The sequence below is a fragment of the Sciurus carolinensis genome, chromosome 9 (genome assembly GCF_902686445.1).
Source record: "Sciurus carolinensis chromosome 9, mSciCar1.2, whole genome shotgun sequence".
Classification (NCBI taxonomy): domain Eukaryota; kingdom Metazoa; phylum Chordata; class Mammalia; order Rodentia; family Sciuridae; genus Sciurus; species Sciurus carolinensis.
This window is the reverse complement of record NC_062221.1, coordinates 16307156-16321682: the sequence shown is the minus strand read 5'-3', so window position 1 is coordinate 16321682 and position 14527 is coordinate 16307156. Positions and strand designations below refer to the sequence as shown.

At 49.2% G+C, this 14527-nt stretch overlaps 1 protein-coding gene across 1 annotated transcript in view; it reads left to right on the top strand.

Moving 5' to 3' along the window:
• The window catches only part of Clstn2 (calsyntenin 2), a 559342-nt gene that overhangs the window by 476940 nt on the left and 67875 nt on the right, over positions 1-14527 (top strand). Inside the window, exons 7-8 of the mRNA XM_047565351.1 lie at positions 4199-4447; positions 10299-10420. Of these exons, the coding sequence (XP_047421307.1) occupies positions 4199-4447; positions 10299-10420 (371 nt within the window). The remainder of the gene's footprint in view (positions 1-4198; positions 4448-10298; positions 10421-14527) is intronic.

Genomic DNA, 14527 nt, shown 5'->3' with positions numbered 1-14527 from the left:
GTGTGAGTTCCTGGAAAGACATCAGGAAGAAGCCCTCCGTGTCTGTGCCTCCCGTACCCAGATAGGGAAATGGAATTGTAGCTGTTGATATCAATCTCTTACATGAATTATCAGCCGGGCAAGGACAGGTTATCCTGCAGTAATAAATGGCCTCACAATCTCACTGGCTTCTCCTTCCTATCACATGTCATTGGCCTGGCTGAGGCTCTGCTCCATGATAGTTCCCCACCAGGGACCCAGCTAATGAAACAGCCTTTATCTAGAACACTGTTCATCCCCGTGCAGATGTCTCTTGGGGCTTCTGCTCTGATATGACATAGGTCACCTGCACTCACATTTCAGTCTTATGACTGAGCTGAAGTCATGGGTCAGAAAAGCATGTTGCACATGGATGACTATAGTCCTCCCAGCCAGCCCTGGTGGCCCATCAGGCATTGTAGAGGACCTCCCTGGTTTCCTCTGAGATCCTCTTCCATTTCATTTCTCCTAGAAAGTAAAAGGCTTACTGGGTCCCTAATGGGAGAATCACTTGTCTGGCTCATGGCTGCACCTGACATAGCTTGAACATGACGTCAGCATTTATTGAAATGATACGGGGTCCACATTGTGTAGCTGCCATGCTCACATGTGTCTGCTCCACGCAGAGAATACTGCATAGAGTGGGTCCCGTTCCTCGTTTATAGTGGCTCCTCTCCCTGAAGTCCTCCCACTTCCATCTACCCTCTCCAAACTCCTGTGGTGGACCCAGAGGACTCTGTCCATCACCCTTGCAACAGGCCCACTTTGAATTGCTAAGAATGCTGCCCGGGTCACACCAAGGACACCCAGAGCAGAATGCAAACTAAATTCAGAAAGTGACCACCGCCCCCAGACCCCATGTGAATTCTTATGCCATTGTGTACCCCAAATCTGCCCCTTTCACCCTTGTCTGTATCCACTTGCTGGCTCAGAGTGGCTTCCCCAACCCTGACGAGGCCCAGGGAGCTGGCCTCAGACCTCACCTCGGTGTCGAAGCCCCCAGCACTCAAGCTGCAGCTGTTGAGCACCAGAGCAACAGGAACTCTCAGCTGCTGGTGGCTCCAGGAACTGTCATGGAGGATTCCAAAGGAGCTTCTTAAATGCACCCTGATGTTCAGATGATGTGTATCATCTCTGCAAGTGATGCATCTGTGATGTACCCTGTTACCCGGCTGCTGCTCTCCATGGGATCCTGTGGGGAGAAGAGACAGAAGAACTTGGGAGCAAGTAAATCTTTCTCAGTTTGTTTAAGTGCACCAAGAAATGAAATACAATCTGTTAAGTTTGTGGAAGTCTGTACCATCTGGTTCAATGCAGCTTCATGCTTTCCGGCAGCAACATCTGCAAGACAGGGAGGGTGGCCTGTCACTCCCCCTCCACAGGGAAGGTGGGGGTTCCACATCGATGGCCCTTCCAGGGTGCAAGTTGTCCTCAACGAGCCCCTCTGTGACATCAGCCCCCTGTGTGACTGGCAGGGTCCTGTGGCACTTGGTTATGCTATGCAGGCCAACCAGCCAGCCTCGGGACACTAACGTGTGGTAGAAAGACCCCTGCCTGTGTTTCTGAGGACTGCACCTGCCTCTAGCCAGCTGTGTCGCTGTGCAATCTTGGTTCAGTCATTTTTCCCTTCTTTGAGCCTCGGTTTCCATATCTGCAAAATAACCCAGGAAGTTACAAGATCTGCCCCAGGTTCACTGAGGTGGTGCGGTGGGGAGCCTGGGTTTGAGCTCCCCCTGATTGGCCCGCTCGCCAGGGCTGCAGTCCCGGGCTCACTCGGCCTGGGGTTTCTCACGGTAAACAGGACTCCTGGTAGTATTCGCAACAGACGAGTAACTAAGAAGGACCTTGTAAAGTGCCTAACTAATTCAGGGTGGGCACCATTCAGTGCCCATCAAAAAATTGCTAGGAAAATAATAATTTCATAACAGCAAAGCTATAAAAAGCAAAGTTCTGTAAATATCAGCTGCACGTATAGCATGTCACCATCTGGGGCTTGGGTTATTCCGTAACTTGTTGTGTCTCCCAAACTTTCATGTCATCCCAAACTAGCCCTGAATTTTCAACCGACCCCTTCCCTAGTCTAAGGCGTCAAGTGCAGTGTGAATTCTACAGGCACAGCAGAGTCCTTAGCCAAAAGAAGAAACTCACGGGGGGCAGTTTCAAGCCCTGCGAGCCCGCCTCCAGATCTCCTACATGGAGTCCTGGCTGCCGAGTAGATGGCAGAGCCAGCCTCCACAGGCACCAGGTGCACAGCTGCCCCACTGTGTTGGCATCATTGGCCTGAACCAGATGTCAGGAGCCCTGAGCAGTCAGCCTGCATCTCTGTGGCCACCCCAGACTTCAGGAACCAACAGGCACTCTGTGTGTTCCCCAGTCACTGACTCTTCATACTAGAAAATTCTGGTGTCAAACTGGAGTCAGGTCACCTGAGTATCAGGTGAATATCCAGAGCATCTCATGGGGGCCCTGGGTGGGAAGATGGACAGTCATGAACACCTCAGTTGCAGGACAGGCAAAACTCGTGGGAAATACCCACGTAGACAGGGCACCAACTCTGGCCACACGCCCCCTGCCCAGCACAAATCAAGAGGCCCGCATCTCCCACCTTCTCGGGCACGCAGTTCCAGAGGCCTCTCAGGATGGACCTCTCACAGTGCTACGCAGAGCCTCTGGGCTCCCAGGAGGCACATTTTTCACATAGCATAACCTTCCACTGCGAGTCAGTGGCTACTGGCCCAGACTCGAGGAGAGCTGGCTGTGCTGCACCTTTTAAAGAAGTGCTCTGGTTTCCAATATGGCACCTTCTGGAGGATTTTCAGGGCCATTTTCACTGTGAGAGATTTTGTGTGGTAGCTGACCTTGAAACTCACACTCTACATGAGACGAGGCTCTGCTATACAGAAGTCAAAACTCCGTGATGCTGACCACAGCTGGTGCGCACAGTCAGTCTCCATCAGAGTTCATGACTGACTGGTGTGTGTGGTGCCAGGTGGCAGCCCCCATGCATGCCTTAGACACCCCAGTTCTTATTAGCTGAGCACAGCAGAGAGTTCCCGGCCCTCCTCCTTCCCTGAGCAGCTGAGCCTGGCCTCTGTATGGACAGAAGGATGCAGAGCACTCCGCATCTGAGCCTTTCTGGAGGGTGAGTGGGGATCCTCCCAGCAGCACAGTCCAGCCCTCTCTGCCAGGCCTGCCAGGCCTCTTACTCAGCCCACTCTCCACCAGTTGACCTGTGCTTCTTTCTCCCTGAACATTCATCTGTCCACTGTTTCTCACTGGTCCATGTTATGTCCCCTGGTCTTAAGCTGGAATCCAATGGTAGCAGAAATAATAAGGTGCTGATGATAAAGTTGTAGCTAACACTCACCATGTGGTGAGCATGCTGCTCCGGGCTCCCATGCATTAACGCATCCAGTCCCCAAACACTGGGGAGAGGAAATACAGAGTCAGAGAGGTCAGGTGACTTGGTCCCCATCTCAAAGCTAGCACATTATGCTGCCAGGTGTCAGATCCATCCAAGCGCTGCTTCAGAGCTACTGTTCTCTGTCACTGCACTATTTGACCTCAACACGTGGTAATGAGAAAGCATGCTAAGGACCAAGGGGTTCACGCTGCTTCTCATGGGATCAGGACCTGGAGCTGCCCAAGTCACAGTGTGGGTCATGCTGGGTCGACATGTGGGCTCTGAGCTCCTGCAGGTCAGGGGCTGTGTCTGATTCACCTTCAGGACGCCAACACCTAACAGACTTGGCACTTGGTGAGTGCTCAATACACAGCCGATGGGTTAGTGGATGGGTAGAGGTGTGAATGAATCCATCCATCACATCCAACCCTGCCTTTCTCCAGGAACCCTCCCACGGTAAGGCCCCCGAGTTCTCCCAGCTCCCTCAACTCATCCTGTGGTCCCTTTTCCTTCGAGAATAGTGGGTTGCAACCCACCTGGCCACTGCCATCACTCATGTCTGATGCCAAAGTGACTGCTGCCTCTGCAGGGCTGGGGATGGCCTTGGACACTTCTCCCAGGTCACCTCTGCAGGGCTGGGGATGGCCTTGGACACTTCTCCCAGGTCACGGAGCTCAGGTCTAAGCACAGACCTGATCCAGGATCAGAAAACAGAAGGTGAAGAGGCCCAGCCCCTGAGGACTGACCCTCTGTGATTTCTGTCCCCCTGCCCTGTAGGAGCCTCCTCTGGCATCATTGACCTTCTGCCATCGCCCAGTGCAGCCACCAACTGGACTGCGGGACTACTGGTAGACAGCAGTGAGATGATCTTCAAGTTTGACGGCAGGCAAGGTGCCAAGGTCCCCGATGGGATCGTCCCCAAGAACCTGACGGACCAGTTCACCATCACCATGTGGATGAAGCACGGCCCCAGTCCAGGCCTGAGGGCTGAGAAGGAGACCATCCTCTGCAACTCGGATAAAACGGGTAAGTCCCCCTAGCCCAGTCGTTCTGCCCCAGGTGTCGGGGCACAGACAAGGTCATGGGAAAGGGAGAAAGGAGGCAGTGTGGGCGGGGCCCTGGGAATGCATTCTGGTCTCTGGTTTTCTGGTCTTGGGGTAAAGCAGGAGTAGAAAAGAGGAGAAGGTACAGGTGTAGACACAAGGGTGCAAAGCTGGAACCAGTGGTGTTCAAACTGGGTTCCTCAGAACTCCAGCATCCCCCGAGGTGCCTTAGGATGACTATCGATGAGGTGGGAGGAGGGATCCTCATCTTGACTTCAACAAAGAAGCTCCGCCTTTAATACATAGACTCCCAAAGGACTTCTTTGAAATAAAAGGGTCCTGCAATTTAAAAAGTAGTCATTTGAAAATGACTGGCACAGGTAATCATGGTAGCTCACACTTCCTAGGCATTTCAGCAAGTTACACCTGGGCAAGGCAGTTCACAGGTTGGTGGTTAAAATTACTCCACCTCTTAGTAGCTATGTGATCCCAGGCAAGCTGTTAGGCCTCTCTGTGCCTCACTTTCCCAGTCTATAAAATGGGCATTACAGTATTATAATGGGTTTGCATGAGGATTAAGTGACTGAATACACATGAAATCCTTAGAACAGTGCCTGGCACATAGAACATGTGACTGGCATTGTCTCTTACTATATAAAGTTTCTGATTCCTTTTCCAACATTTTATAATAGTATCGTTGCTTCTAATCTTAATGGTAAGTACACATCCCTGAGAAGTTCAGCAACTTGTCCTGAATCAGTGCTGGAATGACAGCTCAGAACCAATCAAAGCCAAACCCCACACATGCACAAGTATACTGAGATCTTATGCAAAATATATAACTCTGTCTTGAATTATACTTACCATTTTCCATTCAAATACAATGTTTGTTAAAATGCCCAAGTAAGTAAACACCATGGCAGACATAATACTAAGGAGATGACATAGGAAAAAGGCCAGCAGCTCAGCTCTACTGTCGGACAGCTCAAGTTCACCCCTTCAGGTACAACCTCAAGGAGTTGCCCATCTCTCTAAGCCTCAATGTTTTCGTCAACTTTTGAGTCACTGTGACCAAAATACCTGACAAGGACAACTTAGAGAAGGAGTTTATTTTGGTTCACAGATTTAGAGATTCAGTCCATGGTTGGCTGACTCTAGCTCTGGGTCAGAGGTGAGACAGAACATCATGGGAAAAGGGTGTGGAGGAGGAAAGCAGCTTGACCACACCCTGTCTGCCTACAGTTACCACCCAGTTAATCCATACCAGTGGATTAATCCACCGATTATGTATACCTCTCATAATCTGATCATTTCACCCCTGAAAATTCTTGCATTGACTCACACATGAGTTTTGGGGGACACTTTATATCTAACCATAACACTGTCTCCCCATATGTAAAATGGGGACAATAAACATAAAGTAAAGAATGAAATCACCTTGCCGCACCAGATATATAATTAATACCCTATTAGTTTACCTGGTGTTGCTAATGAGTGTTACTATCGTTATTATTACTGCTTCTGGATTTATTCCACTTTATGCTGCTACAAGAACCTCCACCCTCCCTGTTTCAATTGGTCTTTACAGCAAAGTTAAGGCATTTTCTGGATGTGGAAACTGAGAGTGAGTTACGTGGATTTCCCCTCATCACCAAACAAGGAGGGGTCAGTGCCCTCAGGAAACATCAGGTTTCCTCTGGGACTTGCATGCAGAAAGGATTCCATGGACCTGCACTGAGATCTGGGACCAGGTTTAGGACCTGGTGATGTACTGCCATCTTGGTCCTGGATCTCAAACCACTATGAAGCAGCAGCTTAGGATCATGCAGACAGACAAGGAGCAGCTGAGCTATGGTCAGCGGCCACCATCTCAGGGCTTTCTGAGATGTATCAGGTACCCCTGGGTGGCAGAGGAGACGGTGTAATTAGTATTGCTTACGGAAGGAGCAACTGGAATCTGGAAAGTTGAGTGACGGGCCCTGGATGAACAGCCAGTTACCAAAACAGCAGGCTTGGACTCAGGAACTCTTAGCTCATGTCCAAGGCCAGACAATTTCACCTCAGGTTCCCTTTAGAATAAGTTACTGCACTTGCAAAAATATGTAGTTGCCAGGACCCTATCCTCTGCCCATTCATCAGAAACTCAGGGGACACTCTTGGGCAGCCAAGGCTGAAACTCTGCATTATTAGACAATGACGCCTCAGGTCATCAGAGCAGAACAGGAGAGTCAGCACCTGAGATCGCCAAGACCAGGTGCTTTGCAACTTTAGCCTAGAAGAAAACACTTTACAAAGCTCAAGACAGGGCACAGAGAAGATGGAAAGATGTTTCCTTAACTTCTCTGACTTTAAAAAGAAATTCTACAGATATATCTTTATCGTGAATAAAAATTAAAATCATTGTACTAAATTAAAGCCTGATTAGGGCTTTTGCATATCAGACATTTTCCCAGCTGTAAATATTTATGGTAGAAACATGGAAAACACAGAAAAGTATGAAAATATACAAACCACAAAATCCCAATACTAGGGGAGATAGTATCACTAAGTATAACACTAAGTATATTTCATTAAAACCTTCTTTTTATTTCTTTATACATGTCCAATGTCCTTACTTTTTTAATCTATATTTATACTACATGTGATACTATTATCTGTTTCCTTTATGTAACTCTAGCCAGATCTTTCCTCTATGTGATAAAATAGTCTTTAAAGAATAAATTGTATGGCAGTTTAAGACTCTGTCATGTGGATTTATAATGCTTCATTTTTTCTGGCTCCCTTTTGTTGGGTATTTAGATTTTTCCTTTTAAATGCAAATAAAACAATCCTGGAGAGAGCATTCTACTATATAACTTTTGGACATTTCTGATTATTTCCTGACCAGACATTGAATTACTAAATCAAAGGATATAAATATTAAGAAAGCTATTAATGTAAATTGTTGAATTGCCCTTCATGAAAATTGCATTAATTTCTGTATGGTACAATAAGTAAAACTTATTAATGCTGGCCCACTGTGAAGTAATTTATAAATAGTTGGATAACAGAATTGACTAGTCAGCAAAGGCTAATTGCAAAAAAGTGTTTGTGGGCTTCACTCTTATCGCTACCAACAAACAGGATCCCTAGTGACCGGCTCTCTCTCATCGGTTTTCCCTGGTGCTGTTGTCCAGTGACAGGAGGACCTGGGGGCAGGGAAGCTCTGCTTTGCACAGACATTCTGAGACCATGGATTCCTGCACCGTTTGGTGCTGCGAATCTCAGCCACAGGTCAGAGAGCTAGAATAGAGTTCAGGGCAAAAGGGTTTTATTGACCAGTTCAGCAGATCACCCTCCACCTGCCAGAACTTGGTCCCATTGCCCCACCTGACCATGAGGAGGCTGTGACATGTGTCTAGGAGCAAAGGGAGCAGGGCCAGGTGGACACACAGCATGTCTGTGGCGTGGGGCCCTGTGCCTGCTCCAACCCGATCTGGCTTGGCCCTTCCTGTGTGAGCGGCGCTCTTTCCATGCCCCTCTTGACCTCAGCTCTGGCCCTCTCTCCGCAACCTCCTCCCACCCACACCCCTGCCCCTGCTGCTGGGACCCCTCCTCCTGGCCAGCAGTGCTCTGGCTCTGTCTGAGGTCTGCAGAAAACAATGAATGAACAGTGGCCACATGCAGGGCAAGCCACTTCCCTCCAGGGCTTTCCCAAGAGAGGGCCAACCTGAGCCAGCAATCCTCAGGTGAGAGTGGCAGAGGTGTCAACCTGGTGGAGGGCGGGGATGGTCCCCACTGCCTACTGGGAAAGGGAGGGCTGTGCCCAGGCCCCCAGAGTGACCAGAAAACCTCTCAGAAAGGGTGAGGTTTTCTGCTGGAGAAGGTGCGAACCTCCCTTCCGGCCTCCTGTTGACTGAGCTCAGACTCTGTTTGGAGCCTGAGGCAGAGGGAGGGAGAGCCCTCCTGGGCTAGGAGCGCCCTGGCTGAGAGAAGTCTGTTCTTTCGTTCTTCCTGACCCACCACCTCCTGGCTCCCAAACTCTTCTGACTCCAAATAAAGCTAATGAAGGCAGACTTTCTATCTTCCTGCACTTTCCTAACAGTTATTAACAGAAACTACAGAAAAGTCAGTGATACAGTCCCCAGGGGGACAGGAATGTTTGAAGATGCCCACAGCTGGCCAGGGTGTTTGGGCAATCCAGAGGCTCAGAGGGTGACCCAGGCCTGGCCTGGCAGCACTGCCTCGCTTGGTGACTGACCATCCTCTTTCCTGTTGTCCTGGGTCGCCTTCTGGAGAACAGCAATCCTCGTGTCCCACCCGGCTTTGCCACGTGGTCTCTGTGATAATGAAGTCATCGAGCGTCTGTTCCAGGCAGATGCTTTACACCCATTTCCTCATTGTGTCAATCAAGATGCTTTCAGTTCCAAGGAGTGGGAAGTCCCCAGGAAACTGATATCAGAGGTCTGAAAAAAGCAAATGAATACAGGGAACGGGAGGGTCTTGTAACTGAAAACGTCCTGAGCAGGGCCACTTCATAAAGTCACCCTAAAGGTAAAGTGGGATTGAGGTCTCAGATCTGTGCCCACGCATGTATGGATCCCACGTACGCAGGCGTGGCTGCCCCCCCCACCCCCAGCTGGGCATGGCCACTCCAGAGGGAAAGGACAAGCCTCTTCTACTCAGGTTCTACAGAGCTGCTCAGGAAAACACTTACCCTGGCCTGGGCCCAGCTCTCCCTTGAAGGTCCCCAGCAGAAGCTCTGTGGCCAGGAGAACAGCCCCCTGACTGAACTTGGGCATACCTCCTGAGCTCCAGTGCCACAGAGGGGTTTTGCAAGTAACTGTCAGAATGGAAGCAGCCAGGACTCATCCCTAGGACTAGGTGGGTGTCTATTCCTCCCACACAAACTTCAGAGACGAGGTGTGCACAGGAGGTGCAAAGTCAGTCCTATTCTTAGGCTACGTTAGGATAGTTAGCTTCCCCAGTGAAGGTGACTGAGGTTCTGAGAAGCTCTGTCTAGGGCCATGCTCTTTCCACAACACATGGCCACCTGCTCATTCACCCTCATCTACGGAACATGCACCTTCTGCTAGATTTCTCATGTACTACAACACAGGCAAATGTGAGTTCTCCGAGCACCTGTCCAAGGATAGCCCCCTTCTGACAACTGGTGGGATCTTGTGGCCATGGGCATCCTGGCTGGACTTGACATGAGATTTCCTAAGCAGGAAAGGAAGTTTTTATATCAGAGGCAGCAGAGTTCCCATGGATTGATCGCTGAGTATGGGGATGGGGGTTCACTGCTTTGAAGAGGCACAGAATCTCGTGTAATGTGGAAAATCAATTTGTCCCCTCCTCCTAGCAGCAAAAGGCCAGGTAGCTCCTCTTAACAGATTAAAGCGACAGAGGAGACATGCTCTGTGGTCATTGTGTCAAGTCTGATGAAATAAACTCCAGGAGAAACCAACTATTCTAAGGAGTCCCGAGCAGCTGACATGATTGGCAGGAGTTCCCTTAACCCTCTGGGAAGTGTTTGTCACCAAAGAGAGAGAGAGAGAGAGAGAGAGAGAGAGAGAGAGAGAGAGTCAACCTAAGGAATTTTTACCCTGGGTCTCATGCAATACTGAGCATAAGTTAGGCCAGAGTTTAAAGCCCGGATGGCTTCCCAGCAGGGTTTCAAGGTGGACTCTCCCGAGTCTTCCTCCCCGAGGTTGTCAGTGTCACCCTGTATGTTCCAGAATATTCACCGGAAGCAGTTGGAAGCAAGTGCCTGTTTCCTGGGTTTGTGGGCCGCGCTGAGTGAGGTGGCAGGCAGACTCCTCCTTCCCTCACTCACTGCTTCTGCTTTTCAGAGATGAACCGGCATCACTACGCGCTGTACGTGCACAACTGCCGCCTGGTCTTCCTCCTGCGCAAGGACTTCGACCAGGCGGACACCTTCCGCCCCGCCGAGTTCCACTGGAAGCTGGACCAGGTCAGGCGCTGGCGGCCCCCTGCCTGGGCGGGGCTGGGGGTGGCAGGGGTGGGCGCCCCAGGTGCTGGTGGCTCGCTGGGTTCGGGGAAAATCCGCTCAGGGAGGCACACGGCATCTCAGAGTCGGGCTGGAAACTGCCCCCTGAAGCCAGTCACCGGGGAGGGTGGCGACTCCCAGCTAAGCTGCGGCGTTTGCTGTGCGCTGAGGTCAGGGAGTTGGCTTCCCCCGATCCCCGGGCCAGCTTGTGATCTTGGTTAGCACGTCTTTGTATCACAAATGCGCCACGACATTTGGTGCTCTGCCACTGCTTTGCTGGACGATGCTCCTTGCTTTTGGTGACAGGAGGTTGAGAACAGGGGCCTGAGGACTTTGAAGTGAACAGTGACACAGAGCACCCTGAGCAGTGTGTGGTCTTTTCTGAAATGGAAAATCTGACTCCCTCCAGGGCCTCCAGACTTTTGATCACGAGGGCCACGGTGTCACCCTTGTCAATGACAGATCAAGTATCTGGTTTGAATCCAGAGATTTGAAGTACGTGTCCAAGGGCTGGGCAGCAAGCCCAGAGTTAGCCTTTGCTGAGATTCGGACAGGGCAGGGGGTGCATCATTTAAAACAGTTTTAAATTATTGAGGGGGATAATGCCAGTAGCCAGCAATGGGGAGTGTAGAATGGGTGATGCTTAAGGAAGCAGATGGAATGATGCTCATTTTATGACCCTTACTTCCTGGGGCCTCGGCTTCTTGTTTTTCTTTTATTCTACCCTCCAACATCCTGAGTTGGGTGCTTCTGGGACCCTCAGTCTTTTTTTCTTCCTCCAAAGTCTATTGTGTGTACTACCCATGTTATCTTGTCTAGGGTGGAATGTTTCAGTAGCCTGTCCCTCCTCTTTCCTTGTTGCTACATCTCCACCCCATCCTCTTCCTAAATCCCTAGACCCCCATTGGGACTGATCTCTGAGAGAACTAATCCACCCTGAGATGTGAGTGATTGCTCTCCCCTTTCATCCCCCCAGAAGGATACATATACACTCTTTAAAATAAAGGTTCATTAAGCCTGGGGAATCCCCACTGGTGGGACTGCAGACAGTGAGACAAGATCAAGGGTGCCACACTTGGGAGAAAGAAATGTGGATGAGTCCAGTGGCCAATGCCTGACCCTCTCCCAGTAATTCCCATCCTGCTAGATTCTGGGGTTCCGGGAAGATGGCGTCTGGATGTGTCTGTGTTCCTCTGTGTTTGGAATTCTGGGTCTTGCAGGAATGGTAGATCTTGACATGGTTGACATGATTTCTTAGCAACCTCTCAGCTGTGTCCTAAAGTGCCAGATGGCTTTTATGGGATGTTTTAACATATATAATACAAATTGAAGTGAATTAAAATAAATTCCATATTGCGAGGGGTCTTTTAATAAGCACACTGCCATACTGGTGGAGATAATCATAGATACCCCGTGGCATTTTCTGAAATGGGCTTGAGAGGAACGGATATAGACAGAGTCGCGGGGTTTGAAATTAAAAATAGGCAAGGAGGGAATTCTGGTTGTACAGATAAATATATAGTGAATCTAGAGATTCTGAGAGCTGTTCCTAAAGGCTCCTTCCACACCACCCTGGTCTCTTTGACACCCTTGGAGGGGCCACTTTAAGCTCTGCTACAGGCCTTCCTGTGTGCACTGCCAGCCAGGAGACCCACAGTCAGTGACCCCAGGCCACCCCACAAACCATGGTTGGCCCCTTCCCTTCCTTGTGTCACACTGCTTCTTTGGTGAGTGGGCTAATTTAAAATTCAAAGCACGTTAAGTTCTAAAATGTTTTAGAGTTATGGATCAGAATTATCACTGAAATGCACGATGTTTGTAGTTTCGGTGAAACCCTGTAAAATTGTCAAATCTTTGCTTTGCTCATGTTCCGTCTTCCTCCTTGACTTAGATTGCGCAGACTGCTGCCGTAACAAAATACCCCAGGCTGGATTTTTTTCAACAGTGAGAATTAATTTTGAGACAGTGACAGAGACTGTGAAGTTCAATACCAAGATATTGCCAACTCAGCCTGGCTTGCAGGGGACACCTTCATACCATGTTCTCACATGGCAGAGAGAGGGAGAGAGAGAGAGAGAGAGAGAGAGAGAGAGAGAGAGAGAGAGAGAGAGAGAGAGAGAGAGAGTGTTCTAGTAGCTGAGGTTAGAAACCAGCTGTATCAAATTACGGTCCCTCCCATTTGGCCTCATTTAACCTCAACTGCCTCCTAAATGCCCTATATCCAAAAATATTGGGTTTAGTGTTTCAAAATGTGAATTTGGAATGGGTACAATTCAGTTCCCAGTATTTCCATAATAAAGAAATTAATATTCAAAAAATTGTTTTAATTTATGTTATTTGTTCTTTTTATTTATAAATGACAGGAGAGTTCATTTTGACATATTTATACAACCATGGAATATGTCTTATTCTAATTAGGATCCCAGTCTTGTGGATGCACATGATGGTGAGATTCCCTGTGGTCTATTCATATATGTACATAGGAAAGTCATGTCAGATTCATTCCACTGTCTTTCCTAGACCCGAAACCTTGCACCTCATAGGAGAAAACGTAGGCCCGACACTCCATCACGTCAGCTTAGGAACTGACTTCCTCAATAAGACTCTAAAGTGCAAGAACTAATATTCAGAAATTTTAGAGGCTGCCTATTGATCAGACGCCCAGCTCACCTGGACAGTGGTCTTCCCTCTGAAGGAAGACACAGCGAAGAGGGGCTTACAAGCCAGTGTGGTCATAACCAGCCCCCAGGTCCATCTTTCTCCTTCCTTAACTCCCTGCATTAGGGGATAGATAGATATGAGTGGTGGGAACACACAGTTAAGAGAATAATTCTATAAAATGGGTCCACTGTGCTGACCCCACATGCTTTCTTTCCTAAGAAAGCAATTTACCTGCAGCCCTGCCTGGCTATGTCTCATTCCTCAGGAAACTACTTGTAATCTGCAAGGAAATACAGGCCTGAAATAATGTCAATTAAGAGGAACCCAGGTGGGCTGGGGAGACAGCTCAGTTGGTAGAGTGCTTGCCTTGCATGCACAAGGCCCTGGGTTCAATCCCCAGCACCGCAAAAAAAAAAAAAAAAAAAAAAAAAGAGGAACCCAGGTTACTTTGAAGGGAGAGATTTTTTGTGATCCTTTTCACAGACCAGATTCCAGAAGATGAGGGTAATTCCTCCTAACCATAAAACCTGTAAGAATGTATGGTTAAGAATCCAGTTAGAATCAGCATGAGCCCAGGGGACCTAGAGTTGTCACGGCAGTGAGGACTTGAAAGTCTGATGTCACCCTCTGTTGGTCAAAAGTCAAGAGGTGAACCTGGACAAGACTTTCTGGAAACTTCTCCAGAATCCCCAATAGAACTGGAGTGTAGGAGAGGCACATGGTTCCTCTCCTCTCTGAGAGGGTGCTCCCTCCCTTGAGAGTGTCCCCTTTCCCTTTTCCTATTCCTTCAATACACTCATGCCTGCTTCTCTGGGCAACAGGTCTAAAATCTTTCTGATCTGATCACAAGAATTGGGGCTTGAAAGGGGGTCTTTATGCTGCCTCAGTTTCCTGGAGGCCCCTGCTCTGTAACACCTGTATCGTATCATCAGAACCTTACTGAAAGTTTCTTGGGTATAAATCACTCAATGCCCAGAACATGCATACCTGAGAAAGCCTCTGTCCCCAAGAAACCATCCTGGGGCCCCCCTGGGAGGCTCCCTCTCCCCTCTGCTCATCAGACTGCAGAATGCCAGTGGGATTCCTGCCGCTCGGCACTTACCCATTCACCCCGCCCGCTGAGCTCCTGGGCAGGACTGCCTCAGCAGCCTCGGTCCCTGAGTGCATGTCACAGCCCTGAGCTCAGTGTTGGTGCCCAGCAGATGTTTGCATATCACTGAGTGGGTGCTGAGATCCAAAGAAGGGAGAGAGGAAGTGAGGCGGGAGGAAGAAGGAAGAGAGGGAAGGAAGAGAAAAAGTATCCAGAGACATATTCAAAACCTCCTGGTGATTAATTGATCTTTTGATTCAATTGATGGAGCATTTTAAAGTTCTAAAATTCTGTCATTTTTCGCTCTCTGGATCTCTAAT